General features: G+C 41.0%; 2 protein-coding genes across 9 annotated transcripts in view; both read right to left on the bottom strand.

Moving 5' to 3' along the window:
* Positions 1-1,112: 1,112 nt before the first annotated feature.
* GP5 (glycoprotein V platelet) lies at positions 1,113-6,242 on the bottom strand. 3 transcript variants are annotated; one of them, XM_042903368.1, is made up of 3 exons: positions 6,161-6,242; positions 5,478-5,622; positions 1,113-5,194 (listed from the first exon to the last, which is right to left on the bottom strand). In XM_042903368.1, the coding sequence occupies exons 2-3, from the start codon at positions 5,603-5,605 to the stop codon at positions 3,481-3,483; spliced, it is 1,842 nt and encodes a 613-aa protein (XP_042759302.1). In that variant the 5' UTR covers positions 5,606-5,622; positions 6,161-6,242; the 3' UTR covers positions 1,113-3,480. The 3 variants fall into 3 exon arrangements, with proteins under 3 accessions (XP_042759302.1, XP_042759301.1, XP_042759303.1); XM_042903367.1 differs by lacking the exon at positions 6,161-6,242 and having other exon boundaries at positions 5,478-5,687; XM_042903369.1 differs by lacking the exon at positions 6,161-6,242 and having other exon boundaries at positions 5,507-5,579.
* Positions 6,243-9,805: 3,563 nt separating this feature from the next.
* The window catches only part of ATP13A3 (ATPase 13A3), an 88,422-nt gene continuing 76,171 nt past the window's right edge, over positions 9,806-22,056 (bottom strand). For 5 of the 6 annotated variants that reach the window (XM_042954810.1, XM_042954815.1, XM_042954813.1 and 2 more), the window contains 3 exons: positions 21,480-21,560; positions 19,891-19,980; positions 9,806-13,289 (listed from right to left, as the gene is read on the bottom strand). In XM_042954810.1, coding sequence (XP_042810744.1) covers positions 13,092-13,289; positions 19,891-19,980; positions 21,480-21,560 — 369 coding nt within the window. In that variant the 3' untranslated portion in view covers positions 9,806-13,091. The remainder of the gene's footprint in view (positions 13,290-19,890; positions 19,981-21,479; positions 21,561-22,056) is intronic. The other variant, XM_042954814.1, reaches the window with a different exon arrangement.

The raw sequence follows: 22,056 nt of genomic DNA, 5'->3' as shown, positions 1-22,056 counted from the left end.
CCGTGCTCTCTCTCTCTCTCTCTCTCTCTTTCTGTCTCTCAAAATAAATAAGTAAACATTAAAAAAAAAATCCACGTGGACTAAAGACCTGAATGTGAAAAGCAAACCTTTACAACTTTTAGAAGAAAATATAGGAGGCTACTTTTATGACTTGAGAGTAGGAAGAATTTCTTAAACAATTTCTTTTAAAAGCACAAACCATAAAGTTATACTGCTAAGTTTGACTAGATTAGAATTAAAGCTTCTGTTCCACAAAAGACAACATAACTACTGTGAAAAAAGCCAAAAACCGCAAAAGGAGAGTTCCAAAGCATACAATTTACAGAGGATTAGTGCCCAGAATATGTAAAGAATCCTACAAATCAATTAAAAAAAAGAGACAAAATGCCCCATTATAAATTGGTCAATGTATATGCACAGATAATTTTCAGAAGAAGGAATCTAAATATTTAAGTTTAAACATTTAAAAATAAGTTCAACTTCTTGGGCACCAGGGTGGCTCAGTCAGTTATGCATCTGGCTTCGGCTCAGGTCATGATCTCACAGTTCTTGGGTTCAAGCCCTGTGTCAGGCCCTGCGCTGAGAGCTCAGAGCCTGGAGCCTGCTTCGGATTCTGTGTCTCCCCCTCTCTCTGCCCCTCCCCTGCTTGTGCTCTCTCTCTCTCAAAAATAAATAAATAAATAAACATTAAAAAAAGTAAGTTAACTTCACCAGTTATCAGGGAAATGTAAGATAAATCAACAATGAGATACCATTCCACACCTATCAGATTTACAAAAATTCAAAATTATGGTATTATCATGCGTTGAGGAGGATGTGGAATAAGGGGAATAAAAGAAAAAAGAAAACACAACGGGAATACATGTCCATCAAAGATAGAACAAGTAAGTTGTGGAAAATTCATTCAACAGAATATTATGCATTTATTAAGATGAATGAACGAAAGCCAAATGTTTCTTATGGATAAATCTCAGAAATACGTGAGGGGCGCCTGGTTGGCTCAGTCAGAAGAGCATGCGACTGTTGATCTCAGGGTCATGAGCTTGAGCCCCAGGTTGGGTGTAGAGATTAAATAAACAAACTTGTTTAAAAAACTGTGAGCCCAGAGAAAAAAGTTTGAAGAATGCAACATGCCGAGTCTCATCATTTATAGAAAACTTTTTAAAAAGGCAAAGCGTTACTTTCCTCTGTTCAAGGTTGTAGACAGGTGTAAAGAGTATAAAAACACGACTGAGAATGTAAAACACCAAATGTATTAAGTAGCTTACCTCTAAGGAGGGTCAGAGGAACAAGCACAGAGAAGAGATACAGGCAGGCACTTGCAACTTTGTCATATTTTATTGTGTTAAAAAAAAATATCTGAAGCAAATATAGCAGCTTTTTATAAAGCTGGTTGAGGTATCCAAAGTTGCTCTCCATACTCTTCTGAATGTTTGAAGGTAATGGCCAGGAGTTCCAGGGAGATGTTTTCGTTGGAGGGGACACCGAAATGTAAAGCGTGTACTTTGCTCTACGCTCTGCTCTCTCCCTGCACTTAGAAGAGTGCCTGGTGCAGAGGAGGTACTCCACAAATAGCTGCTGAATGAATGAACATATGCAAAGGCCCTGAGGCATGTTAGAACACTGTGTGTTCTGAAAGAGCTAATCATAAGGATAGCCAACTTCTGTTGAGCTCCATACGCACCAGTCACCGGCTTTACTATTTGATTAGGTCATTTCATCCTTGCCACAATGGTATGGGCCATTATTATCCTCACTCCCCAGGTGAAGAAACAGAGGCTTTGAGAGCTAGGTAGCTTGCCCAAGAACACAGTGGTTAGGACTAGAGTTCACATTCCATCAAAAAGTCTGGGTTTCATGATTTGGATAAGTTTCTGTTTTTGGAGCAGTCGAAATAAATAAGACAAGGTTGGGCCAAGAAGCCTACAGTGCAGGGGTCACATTAACACACACATGCCCTAGAGGGAAGGGTGAGCCAGGCCGGACAGGGGTGCTGAGGGTGCTTAGTGCATGGTAGTCGGGAGGAGAGTACACGACACAACAGGGAACACTTGAGTCTGCCTGGGCAGTCATGGAAGGCTTTACCAGTTGAACTTGGTCTTGAAGGAGAAGTCTGCCTACCAACGCCAGGAACCCAGCCCTTCCGGCTCCACAACAGTTGGTGTTCAGAGGACCTACTGCTCAGGACTGTGAGCACAGAGTCCGACTACCCAGGGCCAAGACCAACCAAGGGGAAGACAAAGTGATTGAATGTAATCTCCCATCTGAGAAAGTTTGCTCTCACCTTTAAATGCACAGAGAAGAAACCAGCTCATAGCTTTTCTTTAGCGATCATGACAGCAGTAATAATTGCTTGCTCTTTAATAATAAGAGCTAACATTTATTGAGCATTGACTGTATGCGGGGCACTGGGCGAAGTCAGCACACGCTTTATTGCCCTTAACTCTCACAACAACTCTGTGAGGCAGGCACTATTTATCCCTTGCCAGGCAGGAGGACACCGGAGGCTTAGGGAGTTTAGGTGTCTTGCCCAAAGCCCTGTGCAGTTGGTGGGGGTGGGATTTGACACCACGATTGTCCACTGTCCGGCCCATGTTTAAACCACTGCTTCTCAAGAGCACAGACATCCAATTAAAGCAATAAGAGCTTTATGGCCCTCAGTTGGAAGACTAATTGAGAACGTGATGCCACCATAATAAACTAGAAACCAAGCTTATCATTAAAATTCATGAACACCTGTCACATGTTAGGTGTTCCATAAATGCTTGTGAAATGAGGTAGCATTTAGTGCCAGGAAATGGAAACCAACCCAGTGTCACAATGACACGCTTCACCCATGCAGGAAGCAAGGAGAAACAGAGAAGGCAAACAGGCGGGCAGAGCAGTGGTCGCCGGGCACGGACAGGGACTCCGAGGATCCAGGGCCCCTACTCCCTGGGCACTTAGACCTCTGGGGAGCTGCTCCTCCTCCTGCAACCCTCAGCTCCAGTCCCCTCCTCCTGCCGCCCCTCACTTAGCCGGCACCACTGACCCTCGTGGCTTCTGTCCCTGGGGGCCGAGCTCCTGGTGGGAAGGCTTTGTGTTCTTTGTCTCCCGCCTATCACAGAGGAGGCCTCCTCCGAAAATAAACGCTGAAGGAAGGAAACCCAGCGCTCCCCCAAATAGTGCACGGGTCTGAGACACACAACGTGAGAAAAAGACAGGACAAAGGAAAGAACTGCAAGAGTTCTGTTTTTCAAAAGTAGCTTAAGAGAACAATCCACCCTGTAAGGCAGACAAGGATGCCTGCTGAGGGGAGGGACGGAGGAGGGAGACGGGGAGGTGGGATTGAGGAGAGAGGGGGGAAGAAGGAAGGGAGGAGGGAAGGAGGGGAGGGAGAGGGGAGAGGAAGACGGCTGCAGCCCGTCCGGATTCTCCCCCGAGCCACCTCTGACAGTACTCTGGCCACGTTTTAATTAGCGGCGAGGTTGTCCCATTGACTCAAACAAAAGCTCGCTCGCTCGCTCGCTCTCTGATTAATTTTCGAAAGAGCCCGCCGAGTTTAATCATAGCAAACACAATGACCCCCGTTACTACGGCCTGAGCAGCCAAAAGCAGGAAGTAAAGACCCCAGAACAGGCTGTGGTCTTGGCGACTGCCGTCGGCCACGAGCTGCGCCGGGGCCCGGGGTTTCCAGCTGTCGGGCACCGAGGCTGTGTGGCCCGGGGCCGCGGGGGCTGCGGCGGAGCGGGGAGGCGGGCCGCGGGCGCTCCGGCACTCGGGGTCGTCGTCGGGCAGGGCCCAGAGCGGCAGGCCGGCGCGGGGTCCGGGGCCGCGGCACCGCGGGGGCTCGGCTCGGCCCACGAGGCCCGGGTGCCGCCGCAGCCACGCCAGGAACGGCCCCAGGTCGCAGTCGCAGCGCCAGGGATTGTGCCCCAGCAGGACCTCCGCCAGCCGGGGCAGATCCGCGAACACGTCTCCGGGCAGGGTCTCCAGCAGGTTGTGCTCGAGCCGGACTCCCTCCAGGCTGCCGAGGTTGCGGAAGAGCCCGCGGGGCAGGGCCCGCAGCCGGTTGTGGCTCAGCGACACGCGGCGCAGCCGGCCGAGGCCGCGCAGCAAGCCGCCGGGGAGCGCGGCCAGGCTGTTGGAGTGCAGGGCGAGTACCTGGAGCTCGCCCAGGCCCCGGAAGGCGTCCTCGGGGAGCGCGCTCAGACGCGGGCTCAGGGTCGCCCCGAACGCCCGCAGGCGGCTCAGGTTGCGGAAGGCGGCGGCCGGCAGGGTGCGCAGCCGCGTGCAGTTCAGCCACAGCTCCTGCAGGCCGGCCAGCTCCCCGAAGAGCACCTCCGGGAGCTCCTCCAGCGGGTTCTCGAACAGGGTCAGGAAAGTCAAATTGTGCGAATAAAGGAAGAGGGCCGGGGGCAGGAACTCCAGGTGGTTTCTGGAAAGCGTCAAGGAGCTCAGGCTCCGGAGCCGGTCGAAGGCCCCCGGTGCGATGGAGCGGATGCGGTTTCTGTCCAGCTGCAGCTCCACCAGGGCACGCAGGCTACTCAACAGCCCCGAATCCAGAGAGACGAGCTGGTTCGAGTGCAGCACGAGTTTCTCCAGCTTAGCCTGTGCGCCAAACAATCCCCGGGGCAGGTGGGTCAAATTATTTCTCGATAAATCCAACACTTTCAAGTTCCCCAGGTTTGTGAAGAGGCGAGCGGGAAGAAAAGCGAGTTGATTTTGGTTCAAAAAGAGCTCCTGCAGGTTAACCAGTTTCTGAAACATGTTTTGGTCAATGTCCTTTAGTTCGTTGCGGTCCAGAAACAACTGTTCCAGGAGCACCGTCTTATCCAACAGCGCACCTGGAAGATGAGTGATCTTGTTGCGCGACAGCCTCAGGGTTTTAAGTTTTATCAGGTCGTCGAAGGTGCCGGGGGCAATGGCGGAAATGTGGCTGTCCGACAGCATCAGGCGCTGCAGGATGGTCATGCCACTGAAGCTGTGGTTCTGTAAGGTGCCGCGGCCCATTTGGAAGAGCAGGATGTGCGTGAGGTTGACGGGCAGGCCGAGCTCGGCGATGCGCGCTACGCTGCTCCCGGTGCACTGCGCGGCGTCCCGGAACACACACTTGCAGGCGGGGGGACAGGGGAGAGGCTGGGCGCGCAGGAGCCCCAGCGCCGCGCACAGCAGGGCGCTTCTCAGCATGTCTGCAAGGGCCGCAGCGGGAGGTCTGGAGGCGACACACAAAACGCTCACATTGGATCTTGCAACCCTGAGGAGGCATGAGCCTTCCACCAGGATTATCACTGGCTTTAAGTGTTACCCAGATACAACTAAGTATCCCTCTTTTCTTAGAAATGCAGATTTTCCTGGGGCGGGGGGGGGGGGGTGGTGGTGAAAAGACTTTCATTCTACACTGCGAGGTCTCATCCTTTTGTTCTACCGATTTTCTACTCTCAGTTTAAAGCCTTAAAATTAAAGCGTTTTCAAAGCCAATACTTTAAAATCCTTACATAGAACTGATGAAAATAATTCTTCTCACATTCAAGAATGTCTCACATGCATCACTGAGCAGTGCCCAAGGCGAAGAGAGCCTTGATCTTCTCGCCTTTACCCAGGGGTGGCTATAACCAGCAGTCATGAAGGGAACAGCAAAGTCTGTAAAAAACAACAGCAACCACCACCTGATTCCTTTTACCACACTCATGCTGTATGCACGGTACTTATTCTACTAAAACAATAACACCCTCGAATAGTGAACACCTCTATTTAGCCACAGTGAGAAAAACAGGTAATATATATCGCGTTATGCCATACATGGTTCTCAGCACTTGATTTACATTGATTCATTCACTCCTTACGTTAACCCTATGAGGTAGCTATTATTCTTAACCCCAGCTAAAGGATGATGAAGCTAAGACACAGAAAGGGTACGTAACTGACCCAGGGTCATAGAGCTAGAATTGTTGACAGGGAGCTATCATTCCTAAGATGCTTAACAAAAAATTAATACCAACTCGTGGCGTTGAAGTACATGTGAAATATGCACAGTAGTACTAATCTGCCAAAACAATGTTTCGCAAGTGGAATTGTACACAAATCATTTCTTGTACTAAATTTTATATATCTTGTGCGTATAGAGACTAACCAAGCCCTCCAGTTGCCCATCCCTAATTTTTAAAGTATTTGGCCTTACCTGAAATGGTGCTGCACCCCAAAGCAACTGAAAGGCTTAGGGCTTTGCCTGTGATTCAACACTTTCCAAAGGAAGAGGGAAGTATCCTTGCATCCTGAGGATAAAGACTTTACCAGAATAAAAGTCATGGAAAGGACTTTATCTCAGAGGGCATATTCTGGTTTTTAATGACAGATATCTTCAAACGGAAGAGACCATTTGTAACCTGAGTCTTACTGTCAAAGGAATGATAAGAGCAGGAGAGAAGTTTCTCCATAAAATAGCACATTATGACTCTGTGATGCTAGGAAAATTTAGTGACATGGTGGGCTCATTGTGGCAGCCATGCCCCAAATGGACCACACTTCGAGTCTTCCTTTTCTTGCCATGTTGTCCCAATTCTTTATTCCAGTTCTTCTCTTCCCCATTTAGGAATAATAAAGCTAAGAACATTCTCCAATGCTCCACTCATTTTTTTCTTCTTCTTAGAAATAATAAGGCTAAAAACATTCTAGAATATGTTAAAAAGTGGCATTACTGAGTTGAAGGGTGTTCACATGTTCAATTTAATTTAGGAATGTCCAACTGCATTTCAAAGTAGTTGTACCAATATATGATGCCTAGTGTGTGGCAGTTCCTGTGCTTCATACCTACCTCTGCCCATACCTGGAATTGATTTTTTTAATTTAATTTTTACCATTCATAGGAAGTAATCGTCTCCGGGTGGTTTTTTTCATTTCCCCCATTTAATGATGAACTTGGGCATCTTTTCATATTTTTTTAAAGTTTATTTACTTTTGAGACAGAGAGAGAGACAGAGACAGAACGGGGGGAGGGACACAGAGGGAGAGAGAGGGAATCCCAAGCAGGCTTCCCACTGTCAGCGCAGAGCCTGACACTGGGCTGGATCCCACAAACCATGGGATCATGACCTGAGCGGAGACCAAGAGTCATGCATGTAACCCACTGAGCCACCCAGGTGCCCCATCTTTTCATATTTTTAATGCTCACTTGTGCTTCATCTTCTAAAAAATTTGGGTGCTTTTCTTTTGCCCATTTTCCTATATGCAAATATGTATGTTTATGTCTTTCAGAAAACTGAACTGTAGGCATTCTTTATCTGGATACTAATCCTTTGTCAGTTATAGATGTCAATTATCTTCAATTAGTTGGTAGTTTGCTTTTTCATCTTCTTCATGATGTCTTTTTATGGATGTTGTCTTTTTTTTTTTTAATTTGATGTTTTTGAGAGAGAGCGAGTGCGCGCAAGCGCATGAGTTGGGGGGGGGGGGGTTGCTGAGAGAGAGGGAGTCACAGAATCCAAAGCAGGCTCCAGGCTCCGAGCTGTCAGCACAGAGCCTGATGTGGGGCTTGAACTCACAGACCATGAGATCATGACCTGAGCCAAAGTCAGATGCTTAACCAACTGAACCACCCAGGTGCCCCAGATATTAAGTCTTAATATAGCCAAAGTTATCAATCTTTTATGATTTTTTTTTGTATTGAAATAAATCCTCCACTCCTCCCCCCCCCCACCAAATCTCCTATAATGCCTGAGTTTTATAGTTTTGTCTTTTTAGATCCTTAATCCATCTAGAATTAATTTTTGTGTATGATGTGTGAGTTGAGTCCATTTTTTTCCCCCCACTAAAATAATCTGCTGGCCTAGCCCCATTTATATATAATTAAATCAATTCCTTCTGCCATTAGAACAACAATGTTACCACAGTCATGAACCAACCATCTCATGAATGTGTGGGTCTGTTTCTGGGCTATTTAATAACCCCTGTACCAATACCATACTGAAATAACCTTTTTAAAAAACTGCAAATACCTAGCACTTTATGAAGTGTGAAGAAACACACATTCTCATACTACAGTGGTAGAACTATAAATTGGAGCAAACTTTTGGGGGAAAATTTAGCGGTATCAACCAATTACAAATATACATATACATCCTCTGTCCAGCAGTTCTACTGCTAAAAATACACCCTGTGTCTATGCTCATTAAGATTTGTGCACAAAATGGGGCACCTATGGGCTTAGTCAGTAGAGTATGCAACTCTTGATCTCAGGGTCATGAGTTCAAGCCCCACATTGGGTGTGGAGCCTACTTAAAAAAAAACTGTGCACAAAAACACTGCAAGGTTGTTTGTAACAGAAAAAGAAAATTAAATGACCATCAACAGGGAAGTAGTCATCTAAATTATGAAAATACCCATGCAATGGAATGCCATGTGGACTTTGAAAAAATCAGAGCTGCAAGTGCTGATGTCTAACAGAATGATGTATAACAAGGGCAACATAGTATATATACATGATTTGTATAGATTTTAAACAGCATAAGACTTCGTGTCAAACTCTGGTAGGCTTCTGTGGCCTACTTCCCCAGGAAGCACTCCAATCAGAATGACCTCCAAGTGTTAATTCTTTGAAGAGAGCAGGACATTCGAATGCCCAAGAAGGGTATGGAAGTTGCAGACGGTAGAGGAAAATTGTGAGTCCATTCGTTGAAAATCTGGATGGGATATTGAGAAGTATTTTTTAAATATGTATTTGGGGAGAGTGCAGGCGGGGGAGGGGACAGAGGATCTGAAGCAGGCTCTGCGACGACAGGCTGACAACAGAGATCCCCCAAGCCATGAGATCATGACCTGAGCTGAAGTCAGACGCTCGACTGAGCCACCCAGATGCCCCGAGAAGTTATTTTGAACAACGAATGAAGTTGATGGCTCAAGTGTTTTGCGTCCTTTGTATTTTGGATTCAGGAACAGGTTAGAAATCTGCTATCCTAAGAGGCAACTCCTGTATAAAAGTCACCCTGGCCTGTAAGATTTGGCCTTTCTGTCTACCTGGATGAGATAGGCTTTTCTCCTCGGTGGATGGTGACTCAGAGACCAGGGCACTCTGAACGCTGACAGTCTCATCCAGACTCCTACAACTCCCTCCTTCCCTGCAATACATACTCGAAATATGGCAACTGGAAGCAACGCACAGGGAAGATAGAGACATGCAGGACGGTGGTGCCCACACACAGGCTGTGGGGACATGTCATTTGCTACACAAACCATAGTGAATGGAAAGAATGTGGACTCAAACTAAACCTTCACACCATCCATTCAATCCATCACACCGCAGCCAGCCACACGGGCCACAGCAGAGGACGCACACCTCCTGTAGGACCCATGACGTCTGGAGAGACCTCCTGGCCCAGCACAAACCCTGCCTTCTCTGGGGTTTCTAGCACCAAGTAATTAATTCCACAGTTTCTCTCTCCCTGGAATGCTCTTTTTGCACCCACAGCTGCCATTTTGCTTCAAACTTACCATGTTTTACGTGGCATTAGCTCTGGGTTTGATCTTCCCAACTGTTAATAGATTATAAGCCTCCAGTCTTGTATTTCACTATTTCCCTCAGACCTTCTTACGCTGTTAACATTTGATTCTACATTGTATCTGACAGATGGGTTTCCACAGGATGGTCACACACACGATGTGGTAAATATGTGGGATGTGGTATTTATTCCCTTCAAAAATCCAAAGTTAAAAAAAAGGGGGGGGGGGGATGGAGAAGTATTAAGTAGGAAAGTAGATCCAGAGAGGGCAGTACTTGTATAGCTAAATGGCACACAAATGTAGAAGGACGCAGGAAAAAAAATGTCATTTCAATCATTTAAATTTTTATTTTGAATAGCTTTCAATCCAAAAAAGATTTCATAAGGTTATTTACAGTGCTGAATGTACAATTATGAATGTATGCCTTTTTGACATCAGGGTACCATTCTTGAGCAGCAATACAATTTAAAAAATATAAAGATGCAGTATCATTTCTGATATAAAGTTACTTAAAAAAATCCAAAGTCTTAGGGAATTCACAAATCATAACAGGAAGTAACTATCTTATTAATTTAATGTGCACATAATTACCAAATTTTATTACATTAAAAATATGTGTAAATGCCCACAGACTGTACAAAAATTAACACCCCACATTTTGTCAAAAGTTCCCAACCACCTCCCACCATAAATATACAAAAACCTATTTTCAGATATGTCAAAATTGCATGCGTGAGATCTTATAGAATGTTTTCTAAAGCTTGAATTTTGCTCTTCTCTGGATAGTGGATCTATAGCCAGCTGGGGAACAGAATACATAGACCATGATATGTTATTTACCATGCCTCTGAAACTGTGCAGTATCTTCACAAACACGGGAGACAAAATAAATAAGAGTCAAGACTGCAACAGTTCTGTTTAAATCCAAGTGCAATTTGGAAAGCTCTCAAATGTAAGAATTATAAAACTAATATAAAAAGTATTTCTTTTGTTGTTGGCTTAGCCACTTTTCTTCAAGCATTATTTGCAGCATTGCTTTACAGCAGTTGGTGCTAGAAGATACAAAACATATAGTTACCACTATTTATATTTGAGGGAGGAAAAAAAGAACAAAAAACTTTAAACAACCCTGAGGGAGACACACATTAAAAATCTTGTTATTTATTTAAAAAGTTAAAAAGTTACATATCATTATTTAACAATTACTTTCCTGGACATTTCTGTCCTTTAAGTATGTGCATAAATAAAATTTAAATCGGCAATATTTATTAATCTTTAATACATCAAAATAATATATGTACAGATTTTTAAATTTAGGTCTGTATACACTCAAATAATTTAATGTGAAATTCAGAATCAAAATTACTATGTCATGGTGATCTACAGAGAGAGAACTCAGTCTATCGATGGCACTGAGTAGGACCCACACCTGGATTCACAGACATTCTTCAAATAACATTCTGGAAACCATCAATTACAACTTGAGCAACCCACCTTGTCTATGTTGAAATGTAACTTCCTACAAATGCTTTTCCACCTACCTAAAAACCTCATTCCTTTGAAAACAATATGGACAAATGAGATATAAAACCCTTATAAAATCTAAATGTTAAAAAAAGAAGGGTGTAAAAAATATAGCTTTTTATGATCATGCTCTTAAAGATGTTAAATACAATCCGATAACTGGATTTTTAAGCTGCTACTTAGCAATTACTTTAATTATATGCTTCAGTATTTAAATCAAATAATAAAATTTACAATTCTGGGAAATCACTTAAGAATAACACTTATACATATCAGAAATGAATGTGGAAATTAAAAAATGATCGAGATAAGTAACTATAGAAAACAGTGCTAAATCACAGCTCAAGAGGTCTAAGATGCATAGCTTCATAAAATCATTCATGGAACAACTGTTCTTACCTAAGGTGTATTAATATCATACTTTTTGATGGAAAACTTCGATTGTATTTTTATAAGAATCATTCATCAGTGGCAATAAGCAATAACAGTGATCCTGAGTGTAACTTACATTTTCCTATAGTTACCAAACATCATTCAGGTCTCTGCAGCATAAGAAATGAGAACCGTGTGGTTCTACAGTTCCAGCTAACATTTGATAAATTGGTACGTATCTATCAGGAAAATAATGATTAGCTAGAAGTGGAAAGCACAAGCATGCTACCAGTTAAGGAAGAACATAGGATAACGTCCCACAGTTTTAGCAGTTTAGTGTCCATTTTATAGCAATATCAGTTTCCTTGTTTATTGTAACTGTGGGCTTTTGCCAAGCTGCTGGATCTTACCTAGAAAGGCATTTTTAAAGTTACTTTAATTTTGTTTAAAATTTAAACATTAACCAGATAAAACAGGCGAAAAATCTTTTTCACATTTCTTTTGGCTCAATTAATGTCTAGTCTTAACTTTATTTCAATTTTTCCCCCCAGAAATTTTTACAACCAAAAAATGCTCCTTTGTAAACATCCAATCCAAAATAAGCTCTGACCCCATCAGATGGCGCTCTGGCGCCATCTAATGGCATAAAACAAATTCACCAAGTTCATCCTGCTTTGAAAAAGTAGCAGTCATTCAAAACCACTCATTTTTAAGCCTCATTATTGATAGGAGACTTATATCAACCCTTAAAATTTTTAGGAGGTAAAAGTCTAACTCAAAAAACTCAAAAAAAAAAAAAAACCAAACAACTCACTATTATCTTGTCTTTAAGTAATTAAAAACCTAGAAGAAAAGAAAAATCTTTAAAATGATAAAACCTGAGAGAAAAAACAGCTATGAAGAGAGATTAGAAAGACAGATCTATATCTATTGCCAAAGGAAATAATCTTTTTTTCCTAGTGAAAATGGTTCTATGGTTCTACAACATTTAACTGAAGTAAATCGTACTATTGACAGCAGACAGATCACAAGATCCATTCAATAGCTTTGAGGGACATCTGAAGAAGGCAGTGAAGCACCTTGCTGATTAGAAAAATAAAACCCAGGCAGTTTGTACAGAAATTATAAAACCGTAAATGGAAATTACCTGAGTTGTTCTATAAGCAACATCATAAAACTCACCCCTAGGCTATCAAAGGGAACTGGTCTGTGTATATATGGAATTCTTTGGAAGAAATATTGGAATCAAATGAAAACAGGCTTTCTACCTATTTTCACTGGAGGCTAATTAACACCCATTTTATTTATCAATCACAAATTTAGGGGTGGTAAATAAATGAGGGCTTTTTCTGACAAGGGTTTGTGAAAATATATTTAAACGCATTAACCAAGTCTCAGAAGCTGATGTCTAAAAACCTATCAAATATCAACTTTCTTCTGTACCCTATTTAAACAGCATCACTGAGGGTAACAAGAAAATTCTGGAAATATATGTAATATGTAGTTCCTGAATACAGACATAAGACTTTACAGACTGATTAAGAATTTAACTGGAAGGCCAACTGTCTTATTTAAAAAACAAAAACAAAAACAAAAACCCTCTCAAATCAGCTATACTAGAAGAGACATAAATTGAAATGGTGCCATTCTGACGCACAGGATCGGAAAGTCCGGAAATTACATTCTCCTGCTACCAGCATACCACTGAGAATGACGCAGCGCTACGTTATGGTGATGATTTGACATGATCCATTCTCCTTAACTAAAGCTTTAGCCTCTGTTGTTGTTTGAGGTTTGGGTGGCCATTCTGGATCAACCAAGAGCTCCTGAGCCAGATACATGTACTTTGCCTTTGGTATCTTCTTTCTACAGCCCAGGGCCCAGGACAAGCAGCATTTTCCCCACCGATCCACTGACGCCTAAGAAAATAAGGGGGGGGAAAAACACACTAGTAGATTAAGGGCTGCTTGTTTTTAACAAGTTTTTTAAAGCACAGTACATCAACACAGAAAAGTAAGAGGAAATGACTTCTGCATATGACAAATGAAAAAAACTCAAGTAAAAAAGGTCAGCTTTCAATTATTTAGGAACATATTTTTTAAGATTTTTTAAATTATCAATGCAATTTCATTTTATTTAGTTTTATGTACCTATCCTCTTGTGTGCAGATAAATTTTTTTAAAAAATTGCAAATCTGGGTTTTATAATTCTATAACACATAAAACATCAAGTGTATGAAGAATAACTTTAAACTATTCAGAAAGAAAACATTTTTCATATTTAATATAGAGACCCTCATATTCTATCCCAAATTATCTAATACCATTCCTCCTGGCAACTTAGCCCCTGATCATTTTTTGGAAGAAAGCATTGTTAAATATTATTGTTACTGTTAGTGAATGTCACCTTTCAAAAAATGAAGCACGATGAAAATATTGTTAGGTCAAAATTAGAATTTATATCATGTTTATTGTCAATCACTTAACACACTTTCATTAACATAAAAAAAAATTTCATTTTATAATTATAGTGTCCCCTGGTGTTCCACTATGGGAAAGAAGTACGCAGAAAATTACTTCTGAAAAGGTAAACTGAGTACTACTTCTTAGAATTATTTCGTAATAAAAAGCTCTGCTGGCACTGAAATCCTTCTGGATCAATCCTGATGTTTTTAATGAATGTGATCTTAGATAAACAGTCTCTGAAGAACAAGAAAGCAGTCCCTAGTAATTGTACAAAAATGTAAATTCAATATAGGCCCTCAGAACTGGTCTTAATTGAAATTTGAGATAAATAACTAAACCTGAAATCAGGTAACTAAAATGACTATTCAGAGACCTGTGGTCATATTCACCTCTGAAGATCAACAGTCAATTTCTAATTATTTTGGCTGTTGCTTCTCCAAAGCAAAATCTAAATCCCAGGTTGTTTTGTTTTGCCATCAAACTACGAGTAGGTTTAATCTCAACAGAGGTAATCTCACAAAATGCAAGTGTAACATAACGGAGGTAGACAACATTCTAATTTTAACACCCAAATGGCTTCAACATTGAGAGAGGCAAATTTGCTATAACACAGGTTTTGAAACATATGTTTCTAAATTGGCCAGTGGAGAGCAGCAAAAAGACTTTAAAATAAAAACTTTAATGGGGTGCCTGGGTGGCTCAGTCAGTTAAGCGTCCGACTTCGGCTCAGGTCATGATCTCACAGTTCGTGGGTTCGAGCCCCACGTCGGGCTCTGTTCCGACAGCTCAGAGCCTGGAGCCCGTTTCAGATTCTGTGTCTCCTCTCCCTCTCTGCCCCTCCCCTGTTCATGCTCTGTCTCTGTCTCAAAAATAAAAAATAAACAGTAAAAAAAAATTTTTTTAAATAAAAACTTTAAAAAAATTTTTAAAGGTCTTCTAGTTTATTTTGTCAACAAACATGGTTTGTTGCTGCACTGGTACCAGGAATTCACAGGCACAAACTGTGGTCACAAGTAAGGTGCAGGGGATTGGGGGGCAGGTAGATGCTGGAGATCATTTATCTAGTAGCGTCTTTACTGTCATAGCTAAAAAGAGTTTATCATCATCATCTTAAAACAAGTCTACAAGAAAATATTTGGCATTAAGATACAGAAGAGACTAGATATAGGATTCTCAAGGTGATCCAAATAACAAATACGGATGACCCTTGAACGACATGGGTTTGAACTGTGTAGGTCCGATTATGCACATTTTGATAAATACAGTACTTCCTTATGATTTCTGTAGTCACAAGTTTTATCTAAATATGATACATACAACACACAAAATATGTGTTAACTTTATTTTATCAGTAAGGCCAACAGTAGGCTATCTATCAGTAGTTAAGTTTTTGAGAAGTCAAAAGTTATACACAGATTCTGGACCGCGCAGTGAGGGGGGTGGTTAGCACCTCTCACACGTGTGTTGTTAAAGGGTCAACTGTAATTCCTTTCCACATACACATGTCATGCAAGCACATATACAATAACCCTTGACATTTAACCTGAGGTGAGGCTCACTACTTGGATCTATCTTTTCCCAAAGGTGTTTAATTCTTCAATGTAATTGTAGGAAAGATCATTGTTCCTAAATCAATCCAAAAGCTGTCACTTTTTATTTTACAGCCTACAGCACTGTTAAAGGACCACAAGAAAAGACTAAAAAAAAAAAAAGCAAGAAAAGATAGGCCTTGTCTGTCCAGATGAGCCGTCCAGGTTAAAGGGCAATGTGGCAAGCATAGCACGCTGAGTTAAGGAAAATCATAGCCCAGGGTCTCCAAATTTAAGAGACACACACACATACACTACACACAAATAGACACATATATACCTATATCCACTGTTTCCTACCTGTAGAAAGTGTGGCAAGCAATAAAATTAAAACAAATTTCATTGCAAATAGAATCACAATTAAATAGAACTCCTTCCACATTAAGGTGAATATTTTTTTAAAAAATCCTATTTCCTTATTAAAAACAAGTACGCTTGTTATAATTTAGAAAAAATAAATTAAGTCACAAGAAACACTAGGGGATCCCCCTTCTGCTTAAATTGGAAACATTTTGTTCCTGTACCCTCCCCTCCCCCAAATATCATACGCATGAAGTACACTATAGGCAAGCACAGGTTTGTTAGTTGAAACAAACATACCACATGCATCCTCAAATACAACAGAATTCACTGGTAGAGAAAATAACAGGTGCTACAGGCATGCTAGAATGAGAAATGAACCAAGGGAGAGATGATGGCAGCAAGAAGAGAAAGCAGCTCTGTGCACCAAGAAGGCAGATGTGGAGCAGCACAGGGCTCAGAATGAGCACTCGGGTCTCCCCAAACACCTAGGCATAAGTCCCTGAAGCAGGAGAACACAGTAGCCATAGCAACTGGAAGGAGTGGTTAAACAACCAAGTGTATCCCTCAAGGATGGGAAAGAAGCTGCCACAGTCCAACAGAGAAACCACAAGGAACTTGCAAAAAGATCTACAGCTAAAATTCTCCTGCTTCTTAGACCATTCCAAGCTGTTGGTTCTAGAACCCCAATGCCAGTTTACTTTCAGCAGTGTCTTTTACAAAATGTTTTCATGAGTAGCATGTAAAGGAATAAAGCCATGCTTGTGGGAAAAATGCTGTAATGATACTGTGGTTTTCATAATAGTCTTCTTCCATACCAATCCCGAATATAAAAATAAAGACAACCAGAATTAGCATTCTATCTAAGTAAGCTCAAACAATGTTTCAGTGGCATAAGGACTACAACTAATACTTGCTTTCCCCCGCAAAAGGAAAACAATCAGGCACAAATCCTCAGGCAGGATCAAACTACATGATGATGTAATCCTAGTTCCACATCTACCACTAAGTGGCCTCAGTTTACCAGACACGGGATATGCACCAGTGCTTCTTAGCAAGAGAATGTGCTGCACAGATCTTCCCAAACAGGGTAAAGCTCTATAGAAAACTCTTCTTAAAATCAGAAACCCTGGTTTCAACGCCCAACTCTGTCACTCAGTAGATGGCTTAACCATGGCAAGTTGACTGAATGTTGCTTCTTTACGTATATAGTGAAGTGAGAAATACCTTAAGATTTTGGGAGGATCCTGGAGGTGTTGCACAGTACCTTACAGATTATCAGGTATTTTAGAAAAGGTTATCAGAGATTTCCAGATGAGGCTCTTGACTTCCCAATCCAACTGTCTAAGACCCGGAGCCTAGTCCAGGGCCTCTGGTTTTGAAACTTTCAACCTATATGGGTCTATATGGTTAGGAAGACAAAGAAGAAATAGGGCTTTTCATCCCCCAGAAATAATATAGACAGTTGGGACTTGCAGTCTGAGAAGATCTCCTGTGATTCTTGGTAGAAAAGAGCACAGAGCAGGCAGACACGAACAACAGTTTGTGGCACAGGAGAATTACGGCAGCCACAGAAGTCCCTGATGCAGCAGGCCACTCTCACCTCTAGTCTCTTTTCACCTTCAACCTTGACACCAGTGACATCTTGGACTAAAAATTCTCTGTTGGGAGGGGTTTGTCCTGCGTACTACCATAGGATGTTCATTTAGCAGCATCCTTGGCCTCTGCCCACTACATGCCAGTAGCAACCCCTCTTCCCCTCCAATTGTGATAACCAAAAATGTCTCCAGACACCATCAAATGTCTGGGGACAGGGGGTGGCGAGCAACAGAGTGGTCTCTGATTGAGACCTTATGGTAATATAACTAGCTGACTGGTTCTTGAAGGGTCACAAATATGAACAGTGAAGCCACATTACACATTCTGAAAGTGTCAGAAGATGAAAGTGTATCATTCTGTGCTAACACATTATAAGAACTCTTTTCTAAAGCCAGCAATTTTAAAAATGCTTTCTTAATCACAATCACAGAAACTGAAGACTAAAATTGTTGTCTGTTCAGTGATTCTCAGAACAAGGTGGCAAACACACAGGGGATGCTGGACTTGTCTATTCTAGACCACTTTCTGCTTTCACTCTCTCCTCTGAACACTTCAGAGATAGGAAGCCACATGAGAGACACAGACTTTTAAAATAAGGAGGAGGGGCCCCTGGGTGGCTCAGTCAGTTAAGTATCCGACTTCGGCTCAGGTCATGATCTCACGGTGAGTTCAAGCCCCACATCGGGCTCTGTGCTGACAGCTCAGAGCCTGGAGCCTGCTTCGGATTCTGTGTCTCCCTCTCTCTCTCTCTCTGCCCCTCTCCTGCTCACACTCTGTCTCTCTCAAAATAAATAAACATTTTAAAAATTCATTAAAAAAATAAAATAAAATAAAATAAAATAAGGAGGACAGATACTAACAAATTTCTAGGAAACAGAGACTTAGCAAATAATAGAATTGTCTCTCATTTAATTTTGTTTGAAAAGTGAGGAGAAATGTCCAATTCAAATATTTTAAAGGAGGCTTATGACCCCCCACTTTTGACTAAATAGGGATATATAATGCCTCCTCAGAATCTGCATTTCTTATTTAAAAATTTTATTTATTTTTTTAAAGTAATCTCTACACCCAATGTGGGGCTTGAACTCATGACCCTGAGATCAAGAGTCGCACGCTCCACCAACTGAGCCAGCCAGGCACCCCTGCATTTTCTGGATCAACAGTGAGAGCTGAAAACTCAATGTAAATGTTTTCCTTGGCCTGGGCCTTGCCAATGCAAACATGTCATATGAGGACTGATGATAGGAGCCGAAATCCACCCCTTGAAGTAATGTAGTGAGGTAACCCAAAGGAAAAAAAAACTCAGACACAGAGGAGATTTCGCTAATGGACGTGAGCCCTGATACAGTTCTAGCCATATCACTATACTGTTTTGAGAAAAAGGAACTAAAGGTGAAGCCAGACGCATGCCATTAGTACCAAACTTTCACTCTTCGTCATAAAGCATTAAAAAAGGAAATGGCACTCCACAGGACCTCTTAAAAAGAAAGCAATCTGTGATATTACTCTGGGCATCGAGCCTACTAAACTACCAAAATAAAGTTCAGGAAGTTGCTACTTAGGTAAAAGAAGGCTAAAAATAAGTGAGTGACCCAACTCAGAAATGCCAGGGAATCCTCTTGAACTCTGACAGCTTTCCTCTTGCCTGAGGATGAGCAGAAGATTTAGGACTTGGCATATGTAAAAAGCCCATCACGCACCTACAAACAGCAATGGGTCAGATCATGAGGCAAGGAGACACTGTATTGTCAAGTTCTCTACAGCTAAACAAGTGGATCAGAGCTGATTCGATGGTTACCAGTTTAAAAAAACTAAGACGGACCTTATATGTTTCCTTATGTGTTGTAGAAGTACATACATGTGTATTAGTCATATACTACATGACTAGAGGTTACAGTATATGACTACAGCATCCAAACACTAGGAAATGGGTTTTATTCATCTCTTTCTCTTCTCTTTTTACCATGGAGCTTGTGTATCTTTCAAATAGTAAGCTGCTTAATGGATCTAAAAACTCAAAAGTCCTAAGCGATGATTTATATAAAGATCTGCACAGTCTCTCTGAGATTTTTTCTGAATGAAGAGAGACATACGTCTGGAAAAGCCAAAGAGCTGCCCAAAATTAAGGCACAGTAACTGCTGACAAGCAATCAGAATTAATTCCTCAAAATTTTGTTCTCTGGACTCTGATTCATGAACAATTCCCATTTCATAACTTTGTTTACATGAATCTCATTTAGCTTCTAATGGGACTCATGAAAACTGTAAACATGTAAGCCAGAGAGAAATGGAAAAATGAACTCTCACTACTGAGAAAAAGATCTTCAGACACAGAGAAGATAAGGATTGGAATGGAAAAGAGACTTATGAAATTCCTGAAGTCCTGAAAAGCCTGTAACAAATGTTTGCCAAGAATTTTCTAGGACTCCTTACAGGAAATGGAATGCCAGGCGCAGGGGAAAGGTGGAGGTGACACACAACAGAATACCACCCTACAGAAGGCAGAGCACACAACTAAAGGAGCCTAGATGCACGTGAAGAATGGAGAGCAAGTGCTGATTTCCAACCTGTGGCGGCTGTGTGGTGGTGAAGCGGTATTCTCCTTGTTTGTCTCGATTGAACACAACTTTCCAAAGGACCATGTCAAGGAAGAAGTTCTGAGAGATATTCCAGTGAGTTAAGAATTAAAAATGACTAAGTCATTCTTTATTAATGCGCACATTTTTAAAAGGCTCACACAATGCTGCATCATTAGTGAAAAACATGACTTGGTTTTCATACAATTTCAGTTAATATTGAAAAAGGATAAAGTATAATAGAACTTTTTTGTTTTACACAACAGAACTTTTGTAACAAATATAAATCATCATAAAATTCTTGATAAAATGGGACCTCTAAACTTCCCACAAAATATGGCTTTTATTTGAATCCTCAGGCCTTTCCCATATTAAAATAATGGTTATAATCTGAGTTAACAATGAATTATTTTCACTGAGTTAAACATAATATGTATAAATGTGTATGACTTCATCAGAGTCCAACATAAATAATTCTTGACGGTGAGCAAGAATAATAAATTAAGAGAAATTATGAGAGGATTCCCTTAAAAATTTTTTTTTAATTTTATTTTAAATAACATTTATATGAACAGATGAACTTCTATAGAAAAAGGAAAGCTTTTAAAATATAGTATCTTGGATATACTTTCTGGTGTCCATAAAACAGAGAAAATCATTTTCACTGGGCAATTTAAAAAGATCAGTACCATAATATCCATGCTGCCCACTATGGCCCAAATTTAAATACCAAGTCATCTTTTAGAAAGATAACAAATTAAACATAATTTCCAAGTTGAGAACAATTATCACCAAGGCACACACAGTTCCCCACAAATTACCTAATTTTAGTTCAAAAGCCTGCCTCATAAACAAGCCCTTAACTTAAAAATCACAACTGCATCTCCTTCTTCCATTTCACCTATTGCTACTAGAGGAGTGAATTAGAATAGTAGTTCTGAGAACAGACAAAATCTTATTAAAAAGAGCAAATGAGAACTTACTCGCTCCCTTTATAGGAGCCAAATTAAAGGCAATCCTACTAGGAGAGTAACTATAAAATATACAATGGATCAAAGAGGACTTAAGACCTCTAGAGGAAACTTAGAAGTAACTACCAAGTACGAAGTTCCAGCAATCAGTGCTGGTAAGTTCACAGTGGTCGTTATTTTATACTTTTGATAAACTGTTATTAAAATTCACTACAATTCATGGAGAAAGCCCCTCCCTCCTTTCTTTCCTTCAATGGGAGATTTTACTGTATATCGCAGGTCACTGGTGGTACATGCCCACTGTGATTTCATGATCACTGGTTTACTATGAGCACCAATCTTCTCTCCCTTCTAAAGATCACTGCTTTTTGCTATCTCACTGGTTACTTTCTCCTATCTGTATGAGTGCAGCTAAGTTATATCCCTTAACACGACTACATTCAGTTCATGGAAAAGGTCAAGAAGAAAAAGCTAAATGATTTTAACTAAAATGAAACTGAGATTCTTGGTAGATTTCCATGCTGCCACCTGTCCTCTTCCTCCAGGAGTATTAAATCACCAAGAATCCCAAAACAGCAACATAGTCATTTGATCATCTGAAGTGCTTACCTCCACCATGATAGATACAAGGGCATTGACAAGAACAATCATAAGCATAGTTATACGCCACTGATATGGTACACACACTATCTGTAAGACAAAAATTTTTAAGTTAAAATTGTAGTACGCAATTAACATTACTGCATTATATAATAATTTCTACATTTACCGAATTCCTATTATATACCAAGTACCTTCACATACATTATCTACTCTATCCTTAACAATGCCACAAGGTATATCCACTTTTCCGATGACAAAAGTGTAACTCAAGATTAAAAGAATACAGTAAAGCGGCTGAGCTTAGAGTCAAATCCTAATCACTAAGACTCAAAAGCCCATACTTTCTACTGGTTCATGAACTTCTAACAAGTCCCTATTTTTAAAGTAAAGTCTTGTCTTTCAACAATGAGGCAGATACCAATCTAATAATGAAGTATCATTCAAAACTCTACATATTGATATAAAGACAAATTCATAAAAGGACTATCCAAATCAATTTAACAAACAGTCTACGTTTTCACTTTAAAATCTATGTTTAATTTCTAAGGTCTAAAAAAGAAAAAGAAAAAAAATTCCATTCACG

The sequence above is a fragment of the Panthera leo genome, chromosome C2 (genome assembly GCF_018350215.1).
Source record: "Panthera leo isolate Ple1 chromosome C2, P.leo_Ple1_pat1.1, whole genome shotgun sequence".
Lineage (NCBI taxonomy): Eukaryota > Metazoa > Chordata > Mammalia > Carnivora > Felidae > Panthera > Panthera leo.
The sequence above is the reverse complement of the archived record's forward strand: the minus strand, read 5'-3'. Positions and strand labels throughout refer to the sequence as shown.